Consider the following 26,325-nt stretch of genomic DNA (forward strand, 5'->3'; position numbering starts at 1 on the left):
CTCTGTCTGTTCCCATCTTTCAGGGGTCACTGCCCTTTATTGCCTCACATCCAGTGCCTTGAATACCATCGGCTCATTTATTTTGTCTGTATCTTTTAGTTGTGCCAGGCATGAAATCCAGTCTTAGTTACTTTCACTTGGCTGAAAGCAAAATCCCTCCAGGGCTATTTTAAGGTTGTTTAACCTTGTTTTGACACTCACTTTTTGAGGCCCCACTCCGTATGAAGATAAACACATAATGAGTGATCTGACAGTACATCTTTATTTTGCATGAAAAGATTTTTATGACTTTTCTTTTGAAACTATTAATTTACAATTATTTAAAGTTTCTTAGCAAAGGAATTTTTAGAATTAAGAATTTCATCTACAAATCACTTTCAAATTAATTGTTAACACTAAATTGAGTAATGAAATTGCAAGAATTTTACATTTTTAGGTATACACTTATATATTTATTCATTTGGTTTTACATAGTTTTGCTGCCTTTTTAAAATTTCTTATATATTTTCATGGGCTGTTAAATAGCTCACAGGCCCTAGGAATTGGGCCTATAGTCCCCAGTGGGTAAAACAGCCCTGCTTTCTTTTGAGATTCAAAGTGGTAGTAACTACCACTTATAGTACCTTTATTCTCACCCCAATCATGGTCTCTGAGCATGAGATGCCCTTTGTTTCCCCAAATGCCAATAAGGCACCTCGACAGTTTCCATATTTTCCTCTGTTAGGTACTAAGCAGGAATAGGTTTGTCCCCTTGGGCAAAACTGTGGCCTTTATCCTTGGTGAAGCAAGTTCTTCACTAGCTCAAAAATTCCAGTGTCCTAGGGCCTCTGCTTTCAATCCTTTAAAATTAGTGGTTCTCCCCCAAGGCTATCTCCATCCCCTGCTCCTTCCCACCTTGAAGGGGAGTATCTGGCAATGTCTAGAGACATTTTTAGTTGTCACAATATTGGGGGAGGAGGGTTGCTACTATTGGTGTCTTGTGGGTAGAGGCCGGGGATGTAATTAAACATCCAACTGTACTCAGGACAGCCCCTCACAACAAAGAATTTTCCAGCCCACAATATCTACAGTGATGGGGTTGAGAAACACTGTCCTAAATCAATGTGGCCTCAGAGTGCAGAATTCTTGGGCTTACTCAGAAAAGTACCATTTCTGGTGGCCTTGTTGCCTATTTGTTTTTTAGATTTTTGTCTCAGTGAACTCGATTAATTCATATCATCCTAACTTTGAAGGGAACCACCATGGTATTTTTAGCAAAATTAGCTCAAAATATTCTCTATAAAAAGAGCAAGCTCTAGCTTCCCTAAAATCATAGACTCTGGGCCCCTGAGGAGGACCACAGGCTGTGACTTTGGCCACTGGAAATACTAGATTCACACCAAGGCTGGGCAGAAGGTCCACTGAAACATGGTGACTCTTTCTCAAGGGCATTTTTGTTCCTTGCTACTTCATTGACTGCTCAGCTAGAGCCAACTTTGCATAACTTAGAAATCAATGAGGTTTGTCCCCATCTAGCTATGACCATGCTCCATCACCATCCATTTTCAGTCTCACTAAAACAGATACTTTATAATCAGCAATTATTTTTGTATTTGTTCTGGGTTGAGTAGGAATTGTTACACTTCTTATGAACAAGAGGGAATTACATGGAAAATCCAATGGAAATACATGAGATGTCATTGACTCCTTTATTGGACAGGTCTGATTTATAATATACTTACCTGCCTAGAAATGAAGAGCTCTGTCTGAGTTAATTACTAGGAAACAGTACTGTCTGTCAATATTCTCTTTTTTTCCTATGTTCTTATCTGATATGGAAATGGACCAACCTTGTATTTCTTATCCTTGAGGTGTTCTGCTTCTGAGTTTGTGTATAAAACGCTATGTGTATTATACATAAACAAATTTTGGTAACATCTATACTTATCCTCGAATGTTTTCATACATTTGAGCTGGTAGTGTTTTTAGTTTCCCAAACATATGTTAGGCCAGCTTATATCTTTGGAACCTTAGCTCTTGCTGTTCCCTTTAGCTGAAATGCTTCTCTTGTCCTCCTCTTATAGGGGAGCAGCTACCTTTATTTTAATCAACTTAAATAGCCATCTCCTCTAAGAAACCTTTCCTTAACTTTCTCCCAGCTAGGACTGTCTTATTACTTTTGTGGACTTTAAGCAATTTTGCCTTTGTGGACCCTTTTCTCTATTAAAGTTAAAACTTATATTTTATAGTTGAATTGGTATAAAACTGAATTTAATAATATATTAAAATATTTTGGTACCTAACCTAAAAATTTATTATTTAAAAAAAAAATTAAAATGTTTTCATAGGCCCCTAAAAGTATTATGGGTCCTAGACAGTGTATCTACTACGCCAGTTGGATAAGAGATCCCTGACCTCAAGAGTTAGAATTGGTGATTTGTGCTGCTATTATCCCTCTTATAACTCATTGAAAAACAAATATACAAACAAATATAACAATCTTTTCCTAATGACTATTAGTCCCTTAAATACAGGGTATTTGGCTAATTCATTGCTTCTAGTTGTGTCTAATGGGATTCCTGGCATGAATTAGGGACTCACAAATGAACAAACAAATGATGCTATTCTGGTATTTTGAAACCTTGGACATCAAAAGACTCAAATTCATGAGAACATAGCGGGGCTAGGCTATACGAGAACCTTGGTCACTGCCATTTGGTACTCTTTTAAAAAGACTTCTGGAAACTTTTGCTTCTAAGAGGATGGAGTAAGATGTACATTCCCCATCCCTCCCACTAAATCAACCAAAAATCTTGGATGTTACATGTAAACAAAGCTCAGACAAAGAAAAGGTGGACTGGCTGGGGACTTCACATAACAACCAACACAATATTGAGTTCCCAGGATTTCTTTTTTTTTTTTTTTTTTTAATTTATTTATTTATGGCTGTGTTGGGTCTTCGTTTCTGTGCGAGGGCTTTCTCTAGTTGTGGCAAGCAGGGGCCACTCTTCATCGCGGTGCGCGGGCCTCTCACTATCGCGGCCTCTCTTGTTGCGGAGCATAGGCTCCAGACGCGCAGGCTCAATAATTGTGGCTCACGGGCCCAGTTGCTCCACGGCATGTGGGATCTTCCCAGACCAGGGCTCGAACCCGTGTCCCCTGCATTGGCAGGCAGATTCTCAACCACTGCGCCACCAGGGAAGCCCCTCCCAGGATTTCTTTTTACCTCATATCTCAGAGTGGATATTGGAGAAGCTGACAGCCTGGGATATTGATACTTGCAGACAAAACAGCCCCAAGAATGCCTGCCACCTCTCTAGCCAAAGGGCCTGGAAAAGGGCAGCCTAGCAATGCAGCAAACTTTTAGAAAATAACCCTTTGACTATATCCAAAAACCACAGAAAAACTGCAGTCCCATCTCTGTCTCTGTCAGCAAAGACCAAGTGGGGACCCTGGACTTCTACCCTTGCCAGGCTATAAGGAGGCTCCCCTAGACTCCTGCTGGGGTCATATCAGAGAAGGCCAAGTAGGGAGCCAGGACTTTAGTTCATGCTGGGCAGTAATGAGTAGGCCCCCATCCCTGCTCAACAGTATCAGGGGAAAACATGGCGGGGAGCCTAGACTTTTACCCCCTTTAGGCAGTAATGAGGCATCCCTACGTTCTCCTCCCTGGAGTGGTATCAGAGGGGGACTAGTGGAAATTCAGTTTTATCATTACACAACAATAGCAAGGCCATAGTGTCAGTGGAGGCCATGTGGGGAGCCATGAAGAAGTACCTAACCCCCTCCCCAGCCAGGGAGGTATCAGTGGGGCCCTATTGAGGAGCCTGAACTCTACTGCTGCCCAGCAAAAGGGGTCCCTCCCCAACTAGCTGTCATAGGAGGCCAAGTGGAGAACCCGGACTTCTACCTTCACATGGCACTAACAAGGTGACATTCCCCCTACCTACTAGAGGAGTGTCAGAGGAAGTATGATAAAACATAAGCTTTAAACAGGATCCTGAGTCTTGTAACAACCCAAGGTCAATCAAAAATCACTCTTCATACCAAGAACCAGGAAGATCGCAAACTGAATAAGAAAAGACCATCAACAGACACCAAAACCAAGATGATATAAAATTATCTGACAATAATTTAAGTGGCCATCATAAAAGTACTTTAACAAATACTTACAGACATGCTTGAAACATGAAAAAATAGTCTCAGCAAAGAAATAGAAAATATAAAGAAAAAGCAAATATAAATTTTAGAACTAAGAAATATAACAACTGAAATAAACTCAATGGATGGACTTGGCTCAACACCATAATGGGGATGGTAGAGGAAAGAGTCAGTGAACTTGAGGATAGAATAATAGAAAATATCCAATCTGAACAACACAGAGAAAATAGACTTGGGGAGGGGGGATTAAGAGTGTCAGGGACATGAGGGACTACAACAAAAGATCTAATATTCATGTCACGGGAGTCCCAGAAAGAGACGAGAGAGTGGGTTAAAAAGTTTTCCAGGAATAATGGCTGAACACTTTCCCAAATTTGGGAAAAAAACATAAACCCATAGATTCAAGTAGTAAGAAATCTCTAAGCAGCATAAACCTAAAGGAATCCACACCAAGGCACATTAATAGTCAAAAGACAAAATATACATCTGATAAGGGACTTGTATCCAGAATAATACAAAAACACTTATATCTTGAAAATATCCAAATCTTTTCGTTTTTTTGATTTGATTATTTCACAAAAGAAGATAGAATAATGGGCAATAAGCACCTGAAAGGATGCTCGATATCATTTGTTATTTACAAAATGAAAACTACAATGAGATATTATCTCACACTCACTCAAATGACTATAATAAGAAAGATAGGCAATAAAAATGTTAGGATGTGGAGAAAGGAGAACATTTATTGTTGCTGACGGCAGTGTAAAATGACACAACCACTTTGGAGAACACTTCTGCAGTTTCCTTTAAAAAATAAAACAATTTAGCGTGTGGCCCAGTAATTCCACACTTAGGTATACATCCACAATAAATGAAAGTATACAGACGTTCTTAGCATCATTATCCATAATACTGGATACAACCTAATATTGGATACAGCAAAAATTAGAAACTACCTACATTTCCACCAATTGGTAAAGGTTCTATAGCCATATGATGAAATACATTCAGTAATAAAAAGGAAAAATTACTGATATGTGCACTATGACATGAATAAACTTCAAAAACATTATGCTAAGAATCCAGGTCAAGAGACCACATATGGAATGATTATATTTATTTGAAATATCCAGAAAAAGCAAATCTGTAGAGACAGAGAGAATAGTGACTAGCTGGGCTGGAGAGGTGGTGAGGGAGGTGATGGTGGGGATGACAATTATTTTGGGGGGAGAAGGAAAGAGTGCTAAAATTGTTTTATGATCATTGTACAACTTGGTAAATTTATTAAAAGATCATTGAATTGTACACTTGAAATGGGTGAAGTATATGTGAAATATACCTTACTATAGTTACTGATTATGTATAGTATACATACATAGATACATATATGTGTGTATATATATATATTATATATGTAGTCTCCATACACATATAAAAAGCTAGTTTGTATTTTGAACCAGAAGAGTGAATAGAAAGGAGAACTTTATATGATATCCAAAGCCTGTCTTGTATTCTCCATTTCATTGCTATTTTTTATTAACTGTATGGAGAAGCCATCTAAAATACTAGGTATGTCTGATGCCTTTGTTTTTTCTGGTGCCTGTACCTACTTCAAGGTGATTAAAAATTTAATTTTCTTTTCAGATGTATGGTTCTGTGTTTAGTTGATGCTAACAGTAGGACTCATCTAAATCATAAATACTGATAAGTGAATTCTAAAATACTTGGATTAAGTAAGGATAAAATGAAACCAATACATGGTTGCCAAATCAACTCAATGTGTGTTCTATGTATGGGTTCCTTTCTAATTGTAAAAAAATATTATTTATTCCTAAATCATGAAATAGATGGTGAAATAACAGATATATTATGGGTATTTTATAACAGGTAATATCCAATTTTAATTGAAAAAATTAAGTTGCCTAAAAATTAAATAATTTAAACACTATGATTGGTATGGACTTAATACTACACATAATGTTACATTTGATCAGAGAAAGTTTTAGTCGACACGTGAGAAGCTGGCATTTCAAAAAGAGAAGGAAATGTATTTTGAAGCTTTATTTTGGAAAAACATAAGGACGGACTTAAAGACAGAATTAAGTTAAGAACATTAATTCATGACCTTTAAGAAAAAATGCGCTTGGCCAGTTGCATAGACTAGCAGTCCCCGTGCCAGTCTTCATATCACAATCCGTAAGAACTATTGGGAAGTCTGACACAGAAACAGAACAAACAAAAAATAATGACTCGAAAGCAGATACCTGAAACATGTCAAGTATTGCTTTGGATAGAGAATAAAAGGTATAGTGGAAAATTCTTTTTACTGGGCTGTGGAAGTTTCAGAAAAGACTAAAATCTCTATTTGTTGTTGTTATTGTTTGAAGAAGAACCAAAACTAACTGATCTTTTAATACAGGAATATTTTCAGTTCAAAGTAGGACAGAAGAGTTCTAACAAATATTTAAAATACTCTGCTATAGCCCAGCTACTCCGTTCTTATAGGAGAATGTTTATGGTGTCAGTGTTTTGTGTTTGGAACACACACACACACACACACACACACACACACACACACACACAGACACACACACACACACACAGACACGGCTGAGGGAACCCAGTGAGAGGGATCAGTGATGTATTAATCCAGAGTAGTTAATAGCCCTGCAGTCAAGGGAGCAAGGGCAAAGGGTGGTCAAGGAAGGAAGTCAGGGATTAGTGCCTCAGTGCTAAATGTCAGCTCCAAAGGGAGAGGCAAAGGCAGAAATAAACGAGTCCCTAGATTGCAAACTGCAAGGATGAGGCACAGAAAGGGGAGATCCACACAGAACGGACAATAACAAATGTTTTGTCGTGAAAACTGCGTTCATGGCATGAGCACAGTCTACTGGGTTATGGCACTGTGCAGCACCAGGAGATTAGAATTCTGTTCACTATAACTGTGTGCACAGGAGCTCCCTACCTGGTCATTTAGGCTCAGAGACTGTTCATGGCTAGTATACATTCTTTTCTTTTCTCTGGACTGATTATTAGTCTGACTTGACTGTGTTGTAGATTAGTGTTTTGCATTGTTTGAACACACCTTGCTTATCTAGAGGGTAGCTGATATTTTTATGTAGGACTGCTAAACATATGGTTCTTAACACCATGCCATCTATTTTCTATTTCAGCCTGGACAGTTTAAGACAGTGCAGCCTTGCTACATGTTGTAAGAAATGGCTGTAGGAAACAACACTCAACGAAGTTATTCCATCATCCCGTGTTTTATATTTGTTGAGGTAGGTGTATTTATTTGCCTTTACAGACAAATTGGAATAATTGTAGCAGTTTTTATGCTGAGAACTTGGATTATTTTGTAAAATTATTTAATCTTATGATAATGAAATTTTGATAGCACAAATATTGGTAAAGAATTAATAAGATATGCCAAGTGTTTCTTGAATAGGAAGCCATAGAACAAGGTTCATGTACGGGGTACAAAATAATTGTGTTTTATTAGATTTCTTTTATTTTCAGTGGTGACTTGAATGTATCATTAATTATGAATGCAGCATTTTGATTAAATTATTTTTTAAAAAATCAATATCATGTTTTAGGAATTCAATAAAAGAGGTTTACAGATGATGTTAGTTGATGGCCTTTTGCCTTGGAGCCCATATAAAGAAAAAGAAATCTTAGAGTTGACTCTCTCCACTGGGCATTTTTCTTTAGTGGGTTATTGAGAACTTGTATAGTGTGCAACTTCTTTTGTTCATAAATGATTTTGTTGAGTTGCTCCAACTTTGTACCAGCAAACAATTTCTCCAGCCTCTTTTTGGTTAAACTTCCTGCACCCTTTCCCCACCGTACCTCCCTTTCTATAATGTTTGCTATGGAAGAGACAAAGACATGGAAATTTTAGGAAATTTGGAATAATATGATGAAAAAAAAAAGCTACTCCAGGTTATCTCAAAATAAGATGTTGATTTGCCAGAGATGATATTATATCTTTCTTCTCCAAGAGATAGAGCATCTACTCCAAGAAATAGAGCATCTAACAGATTGGTTTTTATCCTGAAAATTGTGTTTAAAATATGACGATATAAAGAGCTGAAAAGTAAATGTCCTGAGTTTCCTTTCTGGGTAACTACCCATATAGTCTCTCCATCCCAAGGATCATCTGTAGCTTGTTCTTATGTTATGGGGCAGGGGATCTTTTTGGCTGAGTATGGGAGGAATATGCACATTGATCCATTTTATTACCTGTGTGAAAACAGACACTTGAATTAAACCACTACTGATATTAGCAAAAATGTACTTTCAGTACATACGTTATTTAAACACAGCCTATGAATCAATGAAACAAGTTTTTGTTTGTTTGTTTGTTTGTTTTTATCTTCTAGCTCTTGAAATAACTTTAGCTGTTTACATAGTCAGTTGGATAATTTTGAGCATTCTGATTTTGGGGCCAAGTATATATGTTTGGCTGATCCTTGAGTTTCACCTTATAGATATCCCTTGGTAGTTTAGATGAACAAATGTTACTAGATGATTTATTTTCTGGTGATATTTGTGAACCTGTTTGTATTGAAAAACCAGGTGGAAATATAGGAGATTAGGTTGGGACAGAGGTGTTGATATAAGTTAAGATACTCAGACTCAAGCTATAGCTCTGAAAGGATAAACAAAGAACTCATCTCTCAACATAAACACATATTCTTAATACTCTTATCTTGCTATACAAGGCCAAGAATAACTCCTTTCAGACAATAACTGTACATTATATATATAGTGGGTTCTAGTTACTATTGTTCATATTGAAATTGTAATGTAGAAAAAGGAGTCCTTTCTCCCACTGCTCATGGGGGAAATGGTAGAAGGCTGTAACATTATATTTTTCAATGTTAAAACCCTTTCTCTTTTGTCATAAGAAAAATAAAATTTTAAAGTAAACTAGGGGTAATTTAGAATAAGTCACCTGTCATCATCCTTATCCTCACGGTAGCAATTTTATTTTAAATTTTCTTAAAAATCGAACAGGAAACAAACCTTAAAGTAAGAGATTTAATTTATTGCAGGAAGCTCTATCTCTAAAGATTTTCAGCCCTCTAATGTGTGAATGATGAGCTTGATGAGTAGAGCAAACAACAAAAGACATAAATTAATCTTTGTATGCCTTAACCTGACACAAACATAAATATAAGAAAAATCTTGGAGAGGAAAGATAGCTTATTCTTTTTCTTGCTGTATTGTCATTCTTACTTTGCATAGTTTAAGACATATCACTGACTTATCTGAAACAATCAGGAGAAAGAAAAAGCAGAAGTGAAGTAGAATAAAGTAGAAACTGAGAAGGGAAGAGGTGACTCTCAAAGTGGCTTTCATGATTCTCATGCATTTCATTCATCAAATGCTTATTGTTAAATGTACCCCATGTTCGTTGCTGCACTATTTACAATAGCCAAGATATGGAAACAACCTAAGTGTCCGACAATAGATGAATGTATAATGCAATTGTGGTGTATATATGCAATGGAATATTATTCAGCCATCAAAAAGAAGTGAAATACTGCCATTTGTGACATGTATGGATCTCAAGGGCATTACACTAAGTGAAACAAGTCAGTCAAAGAAAGACAAATACTGTATGATTGTGAAATCTAAATATGTGGAATACATATGTGGAATCTGAAAAGGAAAAAAGAACAAGCTCATAGATACAGAGAACAGATTTGTGGTTGCCAGAGGTGGGGGTACAGTGAGGAGGACAGAAATGGGTAAAGGGGGTCAAAAGGTTAAAAAAAATTTTTTTAAGTCTCTTCTGAGATTGCACAACAAAACTTTGAGTAAGATCCAATGGGAACAAAACAAAAGAAACAAAAGAAAATACTTATTATTTACCTACATTATTTTAGGCATTATAACTGGAATATCAGAAAACTTGATCAAAAATAACTTGGTTAAAATGTCAATATGATCAATAAATATCTTTTCACGTTGCTTTTTAATTATGAAAAGATTCAAACAGAGAAAATAATATAACAGACATCACTGCACCTACCATCAAGACCAAATCTTAAAATTATGCCATATGTGCTTCAAATATTTTTTCAAGAAATATAAAATATTACAGCTATGGCTGAAGTCCTATTGTCCTAGACCCAGAAGTAACTACAGTTGACCCTTGAACAATGTGGATTTGAATTGCACGATTCCACTTATATGCAGTTGTTTTTCAATAGTAAACCCTACAGTGCTACACAGTCCATGGTTGGTTGAATCCGTGGATGTGGAGGAACCACGGATATAGAGTGCTGACTATAAGTTACATGTGGATTAACCCCCGCATTGTTCAAGGGTCAGTTGTATGTATGTGAAGTTAGAGGCTCCATTCCCCTGCATGATTCTTATGCATATTTTCATATTTTCCCTACATGTCCATATATTCATAAATTATATTTTAGGGAGATTTTACATAAATGATACCATAATGAACTTTCTTTTTGCAACTTACCTTTTCATTCAACATTATGTTTCTGAGATTTGTCCAGATTGGCAATTCATTCTTTTTAATTGTTGCATTTTATCCCATTGTGTGACTATACCTACTGAAGGATGGTTTTGTTGATTCTTCTTTGTTTATTTTTTTTAAAGTTTTATACTCTTACAGCTTTTTTTTTTGCAGAAAATATTCTTATTTCTGTCTCTATGCACATGTGTGCAAGGACTTTCCTTGGATTGCCTAGTGGTGGAATTGTGGGGAGATGATTACATTTTCCAGTTGTTTGTTGCTTCATTATAGAAACAATATTAATATTTTAAATCAGTTTTCTTGAAAAAACTTTGTTAAACTTGATTATTAGTTTTACTAGTATCTGTATATTTCTTAGATTTTTTTTCAGTTATATAATCTGCAAGTAGTAGCAGATCTGGTTTTTTCTTTTCTGATTGTTACGATTAATTTGTTTTTCTTGTCTTATTGCTTTGGCTAAGGTTCCCCAGGGTAATATTGGATAAAGGCAATGGTAGAGGACATCCTTACCTTGTTGCTGACTTTAAAGGAAATATTTCATGTTTCAATATTAAATTATAAATAAGCATGGACTTTATTTTCTGTTCTGCCTTCTAAATTAGATTCCTTGTTTGAATCCCCCTTTATGTTACAAATTATAGATTTTATTTCTATTCTTTTAAAGCTTAGTCCTAAATTTTAAATATATAAACAACAAAAATTGAGGTTAATCAATAGCTCTATGCTTCTTTTAATGCTATTTTTAGGTCACTTCAAGACCTTGAGTGTCATTCATGATTTTTATATCTTCCTTAAATTTTTCATTAATTTTTCAGTCACAGCTTCAGTAACTTTACCCGCATATTCATCAGTTTGGAGGTTTTTTGCTTATCATTCCTCCTTTTATTCTTCTCCTTCAGGATTTAATTTCCTCATGAAGTTTATCCTTTAATAGTTGTTTCAGCAAGGATCTAGTGAATTGTAAAACTTCTTAATATTTATCTGAAGTCATCTTTACATTACAATTAATCTGGAATGGTTATCTATCTTGGCATTGAATTCTAGATTGACTAGTTTATTTTCTACTCTCAGAACTTTCATAATGTTAATCCATTTCACTCTCCTTCCATCCCATGTCTTTATTGTTGCTATAAAAACTCTTTTCTCTTATTACTGTTCTTAATAGGTAATCCACTTTTTCTCTCCAGTTGCTTTTACATTTTTCTTTGGTGTCCTGAAATTCAGTATAACATATCTAAGTGTGTATTTATACTGGCTAGGACTTGTTTTACATCTTGAATATGAAGCCATGTTTATACCAATTCTATAAAACTCTCAGACATCACATCTTCAAATATTCTCTTCCTCCATTCTCTGTTCTCTTTTTCTACTTGAGGTATGTTGGATCTTCTTATTCTTTCTATAGTCCATGTCTCTTAACCCATCTTTTTTTAATATCTAGAAGTTCTATGTGCATTTTAAAAAGTCTGTTTTTATAGTACTTCTATGCTTATGGTTTTTATTTTTTATTCTTTCAGAGTATTCTCTTTTCTGAAATTACTGATATTGTAATCCTCCTGTATGTTGTGTCTGTTGTCTCTAGCTCATGGTGAATTGTTTATTTATACTTTCAATTATTTTTAGCTCTTTTTTGACAGAGCTTGCTTCTTCTGTGGAATTCATGTGGGCCTTAGGTTTTAAGAGTATCTCTTTGGAAAGTTTTTACATGCATGTTTCTCTTGGGTTTACGCTACTATATTCGTAAGTCGAATTTGCACAATCCCAAAGTATAATTAATCAAAGTTCATCTTCCTTGTAGTCTTCCTGTGCCAGCAGGTGGATTTACATAGAACACTTCTTCTCTGAAGTGAAAAGCAAGCTTTCAGGAATTCTGGTTTTTACATAAGAGTCTCAGTTCCAACTCAAGTCCTCAGGATGTCCTATCCTCATGGACATTAAAACCCAAACCTTGTTACTAAGATTGACATGTACTCCTTTCTCTAGTCCCATTTAGGTTCACTTATCATCAGTTTACTCAGTTACCACTCTTATTTTCAGTACGCTTTTTGATTGAGCTCACCTGTGAATTAAAAAGAAAGAAAAAGGCTAACCATTGCTTGTAGATGTTTGCATTAGAATGTTTTCATGCCATCTTTGTTCCATGAATGCATTCATTCATTCAACACTCACTTTTTTAGAACTTAGTTTTCTCTCCCAAGTCATTAAGTATTTTGCCCTTTTTGCATACTTTACATACTAACTAGGTTTCTGTAACTTGGATCTCACCAAGTTTTTTGCAGGTCCATGGTTGTTAGGCCATGTTTAACATGTGTGGGGGATGGAGGGTGGGGATGAGAGACACAAAGTACCCACAGTTGGAGCACTGATGTGTGTTTTCTTGGTGATTTCAACTATATGAGCACAAAATTTTGACTGGGGGGCCGGGGGCGGTGTTTTATTTGTGGTAATTGGTGAGGAGAATAGCTGCCAACCAGTCTCTAAAATTCAAATGTGCTGACAAAGCAGAAGCCTGCTGACAAAGCAGGAGCCTGCTTTCTGGGTGAAATTTTCACCCAGAAGGCTGAAACAGTGCTAGAGAGGCTATCTGACAAAGCAGCATGCAGCAGGAAAGGTCTCATGATGTAACAAGTCAGGAGAGCATTGCTCTAGGTAATCCTTGAATGTCACAAATGAAAATAAGGGGTTAAGATGTCATTGGAGAGAGAGCAAAGTTTGTAGATTAAGAGAGTACATATAGAAGGTAATGGGCTGAAAGGAGGGGATTAACAGTGGGAGGACAGCAGAACAGATTGAGAAGTACGATATGCAATGGGTAATGCTGGTGCTTCCAGAAACCAAGCCCTCGAAAGTTAGATATTCAGAAAAATGTCTCGTATACATCTCCCAGTGTCAGCTAATCCTTAAAATGTACCTTTCCATGCTGGCTAAAGCCTCTTAAATGGAAAGCCCTTGACAAGAGAATAATGACTTTAAGGGCCAGAATATAAACTTTTCTATCACTAATGAGAGGGAACTCCAGAATCACTAAAATTCTGGCCAGCTTTCATCTCTTCACTGATCTGGTTCTACTACAGCAAGTAAAAAAAGAGCAAATGCTGAACTAGACAAAAGCTAGAAAAGTCAGAGGGTGTAGGAAAAGTGGTAGAAAGTTACCAACCTATAAATGAACATGAGGACATCAACTTCCTCTTCCTCATTTTTACTCCTTGAAATCAATAATATTAATTTTTGGTGAGGATAAATGTACAACAAAGTACCTTCAAAAAAGTGATCAAAATAATCAAATATTCTTTGTGGTTTTCATCCTTAGTCCATTTTTCTCTTTCTCTCCCTCTGCCTTCCCTACCTCTGTCTCTCCCTTTTAATATACTTCTGATCCCTTCTCCCTCTCTCCATGCTTTCCTTCTCTCTCTCCTTTTCTCTGTCATTTCAGCAATACCTCTCATGCTTGAAGATCTACAAACGGAGAATTTCCCTGAGGGAAAACACACTCAAATTGGTCATTGAAGTATAATTCTTTTCCCTAAAAATGAGAATACAAGCTGTTTGAGATCTCACATGTCCCCAGAATCAATACCGGTGTACTTTTGCAAAATACTTAGGGCTGAGATATCCCTTTTGACAAATCTTCCCAGATATCAGTGGATTCCTCTCAAGACAATTTCACTGCATTCTCTGTAAAATCATGAAAAACTCAGTCAAGTCTCTTTCAAATATATTTGTGCTAACAGCAAAACTCTAAATGGAACTTAGCTTCCTTGGCAGACAGTATTAAGTACCAGGAGTTGTACATAATGAATGCAACTGTTGCTTGATATGTATAGATGTGACAGTTTTATCATTTTGACAGTTGCTTGTGCTTGCAATTGTTATTGCCTTTTTTGACAACTCATTTTTCTCAGCTGTAACCTACAAGGTGATTGTTATAAATCCCAGCCTGAAGGTAAATAATCTCATGACGTTCTGCAAGAACTCGGTGATTCTGAGTGTCTTTCTCCAGGGCCAGAAGTTAAGGAATTCCACCTCATCATTTTTGGACAATGAGTGCCATTTCAGTATCTTTGTTTCATGTGCCTCAAATTTTAAAAGAAGAGTTGCTTGGCCTTGCTTTCTGCTCTTTACTTGCAGCTGCTAAGATTTAGCAGCTCTGATTGCCTTGTTGCTGAGACTTAGATTGCATTTATATTTAAGTCACACTGAGATCTTTTTCTCCTTTAAAAAGAAAAAAGAAAAAAAACTCTGCTGGTTCTTGCAAGGAGGAAGTATCAAAATCTTATCCTCATACATAGTAGAGTAGAATGAGAAAATAACTTGATGTCAGAAGCACTGGGTTTGAGTCCTGGCTTTGCCATTTACTGCTGCTAGAAACTTGCACACCTTCTTTAAACCTCAGTTGCTTCATCTGTGAAGTGGAAATAAAAACAGCTTCTTCCTGAGCACTTTTGAGAAATGAGGTAATGCGCCTGAAAGTGCTTGTCAAGTAACAAGTGGTTAATAAATGTTAGCATAAAAATAATTTAAAATAACAGATTCTACCCAATATAAAACAGAAAACAAAATCAACAAAGATGAAAAATAAAACTAACCAAACACATACTCACATACACATATACATGGACACCAAACCCCTGACAATTAGAGAGGAACTCTGGCAGTTTAATCCTCAGATATGCAACATTCCTGGCCTTAGGGGGATAATGTTTTTAGAATATATTGAGATGTTATCAGGTAAGGTTTCAAACAAAGTAATGAAAAATCTGTGGTCTTTTAAAACTTGCAATGACAAATGCATGTTATAAAGTGCTTTCCCATGCATTTCCTTATTTAATCATCATTTTGACTACTGTTTGCAGTACTGGGGCAAAAGGACGATGCCAGTATTTAGGTATCTATTTTTCATATTATCAAAATACCAATGTTGAGAACCATCTACACCCAAGTGCCGTTTCCCAGATTCTACCCAAGAATGCTTTCCTTAATTCAGCCACCTACTTTGTGTCGTTTTCTAGACCACCTTATTCCCATGCTGTATACAATGTGGTAGCATGCTTCCTATCAGTTTCCCTAATAATTGACATAGCACCTTAAACCAAGCATTCTTCATAATGTTGAATGAATGCACCAATACTCTGATCCTCATAGAATTTTACATTCTACCTTATGGGTCACGAGCCCAGACAATCATGCCAAAATAATGACAGACTCTGGACTGAACAGTTATATTCTTCAAGAACTATAAAAACATCTTGTCCCTACTGCAGTATATTATTTTGCACAGGCTGCAGGTGAATTCATTCTTTGCTTTGTGATGCATTTTCTTATAAAATTCATCCTTTAAATATAATATGAAGCAGTCTAAGTTGTCACTGATATGTGTGGCTGGCCAAACTCTTTGTATTTCTCTTGATGTAATCTTGGAATTAGGATTCAAGCCTAATTTTTAAACCAATGCAATGTTATGATCATTTATTCTAAAACAACAGCAACAACAAAAAACCCTCGAATTCAAATCTATCTCACAGCATATAAAAATTATAATTTATAGGAATGTTGAAATAGCAATCTGTAGGGAGAAGCAGCTTGGCACTGTGTCCTAAAATCTTCAAGATTTTATACTCCCCTTTTGACCCCAAAAGCGCACTTTTTTTATTGAAGCATAGTTGATTTACTATGTTCTGTTAATTTCTGCTGTACAGCAAAGTGATTCAGTTATACATATATATACATTCCTTTTTATGTTCTTTTCCATTATGGTTTATCACAGGATATTGAATATCGCTCCCTGCGCTATACAGTAGGACCTTGTTGTTTATCCATTCTATATATACTAGTTTGCATCTGCTAATCCCAAACTCTCAATCCTTCCCTCCCCCTTGGCAACCACAAGTCTGTTCTCTACCGTCTATTGCTCACACCTGCTCATGGAGGGTTCCATAAGCTCTCCAGTCTTCCCTGGTTAAGCCCGGGATTGATACCAATGCTCATGAAGCAGTCTCTGGGCTCTTATTACCCAGAGAATTAGAGAATTTTGTTCATCAGCTCCAGCCATGCATATCCATTTTCTCAAGCAAAGAAGCCACATAAAGGTGCCTCATCCCTACCACTGCTGGCTTTGCTCCCATGGGGGATGCTAATATCTCAGTCACTGGTACTTTGTCTACACAGAGGATAGGAAAAAACCCTACTCCCAACTTGATGTTTCACTTGGTCACCTGAACATCAGGGGGCGCTGCTGTGTCTCTACAGCCTTCTGTTCACAGGACTCAGACCTGACTGAATCCATGTACTCGTGGAAGGACCAAAACCTAAGGCAGACACTTGTCTCCTCTATTCATGTTTTTCCTTCCCCTTTTCCCATGCAGATTTGTTCATGGAAAATGTTTTGTGGACCATCAGCTGCACTGACTTCTCAGACATGCCAGGTGTGTTCAGGTCATGGCAGTAGATATTGTAGCCTCCAAGCCAGATAACCTCTCCATTCAAATTCTGCAGCACAGCTGTAAAACGTAATGCCATTTTGGAAATATGCATATGTGGCTATATAACTGCCTAGAAAGAAAAGGTATGTGCAAAACTCAGTGTTCATCTCTGAGTGTTGGGATTAGAAGTACATTTTTTGCATAGAACTTGATTACTTTTTCTATCAGAGAAAAAATAACTTCCTTTTAAGATTACACTAAGTTATTGATGTGTATAGTATGAAATATGAAAATACCTTTGTACAAAGATAGAAACAGTCTACTTCTTCTGTAACTTAAACTCATTCACAAAAAATCTGCAGTCTCATATCATTTCTCAGTGTAGAATTAATTGAAACAATAGTGAGGGTTGCCCTTTCTAACACTGGCTTATTTTTTACAACACATACTATATGTTTGTCACCAACAGAAGCCTTGGGGGCATTACTATAAATATTTATAATCATGCTTCAATTGTCAGTCTTGTTTAGAAAAACATATTTAGGAAAATATATTTGAGTGCTCTGGATTTTCCTCTGGCTATAGGTTGGTATATTAGATTGTTCATTATATAAAATAATGATTGTTCTTATTTTCAGTTTTAGAACTACTGTCTTTTCTACACATATTTGTGGAACTGTCTTTTTCTACTCAACTGGCAGCTCTGGCCAGAGTGCCTACCAGTGGCTGTATCTCCTTGGTGCCTGTTATGTCAGTGGAGTAAAGAATCCTTGTCCCACTCCTACCCCCAGACATTTACCAGCACCAAAAACATCTCTCCTCACAGTTAAGAATAAAGGCTCTTAGTGCTAAATGGGGGCCTAGATCACTTTGCAAATCTCTCTTGTTTCAGATCGGATGATTGAGATTCAGAGAGGTTTAGTGACTTGTCTAAGGTCACACAGCTGGTTATTAACTGAGTTAGCAACCAAACCTATAACTCTTGACCCTGTCATAATCGATAGCAAATTAAATTATTCATAGCCAAATAATTTCAAAAGCAGAAATATAAAAATCATCTCCTAATATTTTAGCAAGAACAATTATATAATGTATAATATGTTATATCTGAATCTACTTGAATGTGATGTGAGGAGGAGCCTTCAAAAGTGTTAGATCCCAAGGCCTACAAAAATTCTATAACAGCTCTGACTTACCTTCCAAAGGGGTGGGGGAAGCATCCCAGAGAAAGTTCATTTAGAGCGATGCCTGAAGACTAGTGAGTGTTCACTCAAGTGAAGGAGGAGGAGGAGGAGGAGTCTTCCAGGAGGAAGAGACAGCTTGGCATGAGCCAAGAACTAAGAATCTACAGAGAATTGAAAAGCTCAAAGAGTTTTAATAAGGCTGGAGCTTAAAGGATAAAACAGGGATTAGTGACAGAGGAGACCGGGAAGGCAGACAGAGGCGACCGGGAAGGCAGACAGAGGCCAGGTCATGAAGTACCTTGCAGGCCATATTAAGCAATGTATTTATCCTAAAGGCTTTGGGAAAGCAGGATACTTCTGGATATTTTAAGTTTATACCTTATCTGATAACAGGAAATGTCAGAGAGAAGTGATGGTGAGAACCTGGAGCCAAGGAGAGGAGACATGAGCTCAGATGTGCACTATTTACAATAGATGCCGTCTCTCTCCAGACTGTAGAATATCATTCTTAGAGAGACGAACAAGTGTCATGGCCCCAGGGCCCTCATTGCCCTCTCTCCATAATATGTATCAGACAGATGAGAATAATGTGAAAGGAACAATACTTCATCAAAAAAATTCTGAGCATAGCCAATTGCTTTTAGAAGTACCATGTCACCCTTTATCATAACCCAGGAAACTTTGAAAAAGATGGTTTCAGCAATTGGCCTGGCTTTGATGCTTCCCAAAGCTGCACTGGTTTATATGCAAGCTCCCTGTAACGAAGGCTTGAAGATATTTTTTTCCTAAGAATTCTGACCAACACATGTAGGTACAATGACTTCATTTTCTGTTTCAATGTCAACTCTTCTTATTTTCCCCCTATATTCACTCCTACTCATCACACCATCTTGTTGGAAAAGTATGGTCACTCCACCATAAGGGTATCTGGTAATTTTGCTTCTGACCCATGATCAGTTGGATGCATCTATATTTAAAGTGATTTTCCAGAATTAGACTTCCAAAGTGCTAACCATCCACATACTCTCATTATATTCCCCTTACAAGCAACAGCTTATATTTGAAAAAATGGGACATAGGAAAGTAAGATCCATCTGCGGCCAATTTAGAGATTTTTCTCTCCCAGACACTGGTTAACACACATGGGATGAATTCATGGTCTTTGGCGACACTAGTACAGTATTTTCACACAGTGGCCCAGGGACCACTTGCTTTGGAACAACTGGGTGCTTGTTAAAATTCAGGTTCCTGAACCCAACTACTGATCTTAATCAGAATGGGGGCAGGGGGCTAGAGACATGTATTTTTCTTTGTCTTTCAGGTCATTATGTCCAGTAAAGTTGAAAACTAAGTCGATCAATAAAGCAGTTCATTGTGGACAGACACAGTGCAGCAAATGCGAGCAGCACCCTGCCCATTTTTCCTTGACCCAGGGCACTTGCAAACAGTCCTGAACAGACATACAGGTTTCTCTGTCCTCTGTCTAGGGGCCATTCTCTAGCTGTAGAAACATGCTAGGCCTAACAAGTTGAGGAGGCCATGATGGCTGGGGGGTTACCTTCAGTTCCCCTTGACCAATGAAGAAGGCATGATGGTGGATAAACTGTCTACCTTCCTCACTCCTCAGCAGGACTATTCTGAAGGGAGTTTCATATAGTCTCTGAGAGGTTCCCAGCGAGGTAGAATGCCAGTTGCCCCTAGTGGTAACCTATTCACTAGTGCACCTTCATTGGCTTTCCTCCCTTCCTTGCCCCCCTTCCCCCTCCTTCAGGTGCTTCCTGGATCACTTCACAAATAAACTACTTGCACCCACATCACTGTCTCAAGGTCCACTTTGGTGGGGGGAAGCGGATCCCAAACTAAGGCAGAGAATGTACTGTATGTGGAGTAGAACAACTTTATTCCAGCGAAATTAGGGGATAAGATTTGAAGAATGGAGGGTGAAAAAAAATTTTTAAGAGATTTGATAAAGGAAATTTTATTAAATCCACCTAATTAAAATTGAATCAATTCAGGCAATTTTATTTTTCACACTGTTTGCTATTATTTTTGTGTGGGTGTGCATCCCCTTATGAAGTTTAATGTGTTCAACATCCTTCCAAAAGTGTCCTAATCACTTGATATTAAATCCTGCAGCTTTTTCTTGAAAATCTTCAGATTTTTCTGGAGATAAATATTAATTCTGTGTATACTACATGTAATTTAGATAACTAAGGAATTAATTTTCTTTTGATAGTAGACAAAAGAATGCTTAGCCAAAAAAAACAAAAAAAATTTTAAACACTCATTTTCACTGGAACTACATGTTATTTGACCAAACAGTTGAGGGCTCAATTGTTCAAACTTATCTTTGGCATGTCCTAAGACAAGACACTTTGAAGCTGAAATTTGGTGTGCTTTCTTTCCAGCCCTAAAGCATGGTATTTTGGGAGAAGTTTAAATTTGAGAGTCTGACAAAACAGCTGTCAGACCTTACTAAGCATCTCCAAGTTGCAGTTTTCTCATTTGTTAAAGGGTAATAATACTAATACTAATAATACCTGGTTCATTAGGTTGTTTTAAGGCTGAAATAGTGTTTTTAAGGTGCCTGGCACATGGCAGGTAGATGCTTTTCTACTCATTAGCTCACAAGACAGCCCAGCTAGAACCACACACCGTGAAAAAGCCAGCATTTATCAGCTCAAGAATGCCCTAAGGTTTCTTATCTACTTTTATTCAACTCGCTCTGTTCTGTCATTTTTACTCAGTAACTGTCTTGGGCTGAAGGAGAGTTATTTATAGGATGCTGTGTAGCCGGTGTCTGCGACCTGCAAACATTTGGCTGATTTTGGCATAGTCGCTAGCTCAAGTGAAAACCCAGATGGCTGACTTTCAGCCTAGTGACATACACAAAATTTAACTGTTTGCCTTGCATGGAAATTAGTCTGTTTTGACAGAACTGAAGGAAAAGACAGATAGTTGTGACACTCTTCAAGCACAAGATGCAAAATAGCCAATTGATCTTGTCCAGCCAGTTTAGGGGTTTATGTACCTGCCCTTGCCACTAAAAAACAACCCTGGGTTGTATAAAATCTTTCCTTTTAGGTTGATCATTCAAGCTTGCGTTGTAAGTAATGACAAATCCTCCAACACATATTTCCAAGTGAAATCAGCACCTTGGTGTTTTCTTTGATGTGTGTAACGTTACTACTTAGGTTGTTTGATGCCTTCCTGCTGTAGAGAATTTCGCGCTGAGTCCTTAACGGCAAATTCCACTTTTTCTTGTGAGAGTCTTTCATTAGTGAACATATTTTTGTTGTATTATATACATCCCCAGTCTTCTCCCAAAGTACTCTGTGTACTCTGTCTTCTCTTGTCTTACCTTCGTGGTTACATTCCTAGAGGTCTTATCTTTTGAGGGCTAGGGTGGTATATTTTTCCTCTTCAGATCTCTGATACCTATTATAGAAAAGTGATTTGTACAGAGCACATATGCTTGTCTTAGGTTGGATTCCTCCAGAACAGACCCTAAAACAAAGATTTGAGTGCAAGTAGTTTGAAAGTACCTGTTAGAAATGGGAAAGGAATGAAGCTAGGACATGGTGAGAGCAGGTGCCCAGAGTGGAGAACTGGGCTCGGCGCCTGCTGGAGGCCCCTAGGAGGCTGCCTCGGAGATGCCTCAGAGTTATCTCAGCTGAGGGGCGAGGAAGCTGGAGTATTTATCATATGGTAGCTGCATCGTTGTTTGAGGTTTACTCCAAGGGACATTGATTCCTGGGCGCTCTGGCCAGCCCTGCACACATCCAGCACACTCCCACGTCTCAGGAAGCCCTCAGGCAGAGGGTCACTTCGTGAGAAAACAGTGAGTGCCAAGGGACTGTGGGCAGGGCACCGGCTGCCTCTGCTGTAATGCTCAGTAAACTCTTATTGTACAGAACTGAATGGAATTTGCCAAGAGCTATAAGAAATGTCAAATGACTCTAAGACCTGAAATCATTGACTTTTACTCACCTCCTGCAGATGCATGTTTTCAACAGTATCAACTTTGTCAGGGCTGAATGATTTGGGGGCAGTGCCATCTCTAAAAGCAGCAGGAGGGCAGTGTTTATTCTAACTCCATCACACCATTAGGATGTCTTCCATACCCAGGCTATGTTACAGATGGAGCAATAAAAGTACTTTTTATGCTTTTTTACATTCTTTTTTTTAATATAATTTTTTTTAACATCTTTATTGGAGTGTAATTGCTTTACAATGTTGTGTTAGTTTCTGCTGTATAACAAAGTGAATCAGCTATATGTATACATATATCCCCATATGTCTTCCCTCTTGCGTCTCCCTCCCACCCTCCCTATCCCACCCCTCTAGGTGGTCACAAAGCACCGAGCTGATCTCCCTGTGCTATGCGGCTGCTTCCCACTAGCTATCTATTTTACGTTTGGTAGTGTATGTATGTCAACGCTACTCTCTCACTTCGTCTCAGCTTACCCTTCCCCCTCCCCGTGTCCTCAAGTCCATTCTCTACATCTGCGTCTGTATTCCTGTCCTGCCCCTAGGTTCTTCAGAACCTTTTTTTTTTTTTTAGATTCCATATATATGTGTTAGCATACGGTATTTGTTTTTCTCTTTCTGACTTACTTCATTCTGTATGACAGACTCTAGGGCCATCCACCTCACTACAAATAACTCAATTTTGTTTCTTTTTATGGCTGAGTAATATTCCATTGTATATATGTGCCACATCTTCTTTATCCATTCATCTGTTGATGGACACTTAGGTTGCTTCCATGTCCTGGCTATTGTAAATAGAGCTGCAATGAACATTGTGGTACATAACTCTCTCTGAATTATGGTTTCCTCAGGGTATATGCCCAGTAGTGGGATTGCTGGGTCATATGGTAGTTCTATTTTTAGTTTTTTAAGGAACCTCCATACTGTTCTCCATGGTGGCTGTATCAACTGACATTCCCACCAACAGTGCAAGAGGGTTCCCTTTTCTCCACACCCTCTCCAGCATTTATTGTTTGTAGGTTTTTTGATGATGGCCATTCTGACTGGTACAGTATGGGATCTCAGTAGAGACCCTAGGGAAGAAAGGCTCTATGGTCCTTTGGAAACAGTACTGGGCCAGGAGTTGGGGAGTTTAGGCTTTTATATTCTTTCTTGCATGACCTTATAGGCATGTGGCCTTGCAGAAATCACATTGAACCTTCTAGCCTCATTTGCTGACCTGTGAAATGGATAGATTGAACACTAAGGTTTCTTCCAGCTTCAAGTATGATTGTCCTATGAAATAAGGCAATGGGACTTGTATATGTTATGTGGATCAAGTAGAGATTGGGAGACAAAAATACAGACTTACACATATGTGCAAATTACACATATTTGTTTCTGTAACATGTGTGTCTTTATTCTGTTGTTATTTTTATCCCAAAAATGAGAGAACAAATTGTTATGGCATTCAGAATATATCCTATTCTAATAATCCTTTCCTCTGAAGCAAATGGTTTCTTCTCCCACTTACAAATGAGAATATATTTTCCACGTAGAATCACAACAGGAAAGGGAATTTGAGAATGAGAATTCTATCTTTGTTTTCTTGTGACTGACATGATTAAGTGGTCTACAGAGATGAATGTTGGTTGAAAATTGGTGTTAAAATAACCTAAGGTTGCTTCCCCAGGTAATGTAAGTTTCTCTTAATTTCCCATCTGTCTTCATAAACTCAGCAGGATTATACCAGTATAGAAGGATTCCCTATTTCTAAATGTTAAGAAAAAAACAAACCCAACCTTGCAGTTTTTGTTTTTGTTTTGCTAATTTAGCCTAAGTGTTGGTTTTGTACCCTAATAAATGTAAGGTTTTATCCTATTTGTTCCCAAGAGATACAGAGCGGTGTGTGAAGGGGTAGGAGCAAGCAGTTCAAACCCACTGGTAGAGCTCACGTACCCCAACCCCTATCTCTTCGAGGACTTCATATCATACTATGAATAGGGAAATCCAGTATTTTGAGATAAAGATAGACATTATGTTGTGATGGAGATGTCGAAGAGAAGGAAGTTCACGTTCTATGCTAGCACCACAGCTAATCACCCCTGACTCTGACCTTCCCATGTGGTTCCTTTAAGGGAGTGTGCCTGGGCTTGGCTGGTAATCAGCTGAGGATGCAGAATGTGATTCACTCCGGTTTTGAGGTCCAGCCACGTTTATGGACATTCTGCAGCTGCTGCCCCCATGTATTGGGAAAGCAAAGCCCCAGCCAGGCCCTTCTGTTAGTGCTTTGCCACTGTGCCTGCCTGTTCATCTCCCTGGAGACCAACCCCACTCCAGACTGGGTCTTCAGAGCCCTGGAAGTACAGAATGGGTTTCTGAGATTCTCTAGCTTCTCTAGTAAGGCTGAGATTTTCTTACTGGGCTAATCAGTATGTCTGAGTTCCCAACAGACCTTTGAGTCAAATTCAACTTTGGAACTGTTTAACAGCTGGGGACAGTGTAGGAGCCCGTGCTCACCCCAGTTCAGTCTAGTCTAGCACAAACCTTAGAGTGGGTAATGGTTATGTTTAAATGCCCATCGAAAGAAAAATGGAGTCATTAATGCTTGCAAAATCCTTCTGTATCTACAAAGAGGCTTCATAAGTTCAATGCAAGTTTTTGTTTCTTTTTGGAAATTATCTTTCTCTACCCTCAAGGTCTTAGTGCAGTGGTTCTAAAACTTCAAAATGTATGAGAATCAATAGAAGGGTTAGAAATGTAGATTCCTGACTCCTCAGAGATTAGATTCAGATAAGATGGTTGATTAGGAATCTACATTTTAAATAATTACTCCATATAATGCTAAATGCAATTGGCAGGTGGATCTTATTTTAAGAAAAACTCTTTTAGAGACACTCATATGATAAGTGTTTTTGAAAACTCTCTTTTCCAAGAAGAGGTCTTGTCATTGCCAGAAATTGGGTGTTTCTAAACAGAAGTAAATCATGGATAAGTAGTGCTTTGTCATCTATAGGAAAATAGCCAATAGGTATGAATGCACACCCGAAAGTCATTGTTGTTATTGGGGGCATATATGCATTTAAGCATTTTGTTTTATATTTTCACCTATTTTTTTTAATATTTTTTAAATTAGCTTTTTTACTTTTTTTTTTCACACACACACACTGTATTTTATTTTTACAAGAGATAAATAGACTGACACCAAGCATTGTACATGGATGACCACAACAAAAGCCACAATGATTGCAATTACCAAACATGAAACACACTCATACTATGTCATAATATTGACATTCAGTCCAGTAATCCTCCACTGTAACAGCTCCTTTACTTTGCAGTGAAAATTGATTTGTATATTCTTTGCCTCTGAGTCCTTGTGGGATTTTTTTTTTTTTAATTCAGACAGAAAGTCACAAAAATTATACTCATCCTCATCAGTTCACTCAGTCCCATGTAATTAATTTTTTTTTCATCTTGATCTTTTGTTAGCACTTTTATAAGTTCATCAGTTTTTCATTAGAGTTCTGAAAATGCTTATTCACTCAGTTCAGCAGTACAGTCAGTTACCAGAAACCTGTACTTGTCAGTCTTTTCCATGAATTTCTTGAAGATGAAAGCCTTTTATAGGAACATATTTGCAAAAGCATCAGAGTACACCCAGAACTGTCTGTAAATGACAAAAGACTTAAAAATGACCACAGTTATAGATTTGATGAAAGTTCATAATAATGCAGTTGACAAGAAAATTAGTTATTTCTGAGATATACATTTTAAAGTAATAACTAGGATTATGACTTGTAACATTATACCAGAACATATAAGATTTTGAAAAATTTCATGTAATGTCTGAAACATTTATATTAACATATTTCCATACAAATAACCCAATGAAAGTTTAGTATTAGTTGTTTTGTTTGTTTGTTTGTTTATACTGCAGGTTCTTATTAGGCATCAATTTTATACACATCAGTGTATACAGGTCAATCCCAGTCGCCCAATTCAGCACACCACCATCCCCACCCCACCGCAGTTTTCCCCCCTTGGTGCCCATATGTCCGTTCTCTACATCTGTGTCTCGACTTCTGCCCTGCAAACC

At 37.5% G+C, this 26,325-nt stretch overlaps 1 protein-coding gene across 9 annotated transcripts in view; it reads left to right on the forward strand.

Annotated features, from left to right (window-relative positions):
* PLPPR1 (phospholipid phosphatase related 1) overlaps positions 1 to 26,325 on the forward strand; it is a 276,464-nt gene that overhangs the window by 134,360 nt on the left and 115,779 nt on the right. For 4 of the 9 annotated variants that reach the window (XM_082404172.1, XM_082404173.1, XM_082404165.1 and 1 more), the window contains exon 2: positions 7,314 to 7,421. In XM_082404172.1, the coding sequence (XP_082260298.1) occupies positions 7,359 to 7,421 (63 nt within the window). In that variant the 5' untranslated portion in view covers positions 7,314 to 7,358. Of the gene's footprint in view, positions 1 to 6,053; positions 7,136 to 7,311; positions 7,422 to 26,325 lie in introns of those variants that run through there. The other 5 variants (XM_082404168.1, XM_082404171.1, XM_082404169.1 and 2 more) reach the window with 3 other exon arrangements.

Source organism: Balaenoptera borealis, assembly GCF_965194805.1.
Source record: "Balaenoptera borealis genome assembly, chromosome: 8".
Classification (NCBI taxonomy): Eukaryota; Metazoa; Chordata; class Mammalia; order Artiodactyla; family Balaenopteridae; genus Balaenoptera; species Balaenoptera borealis.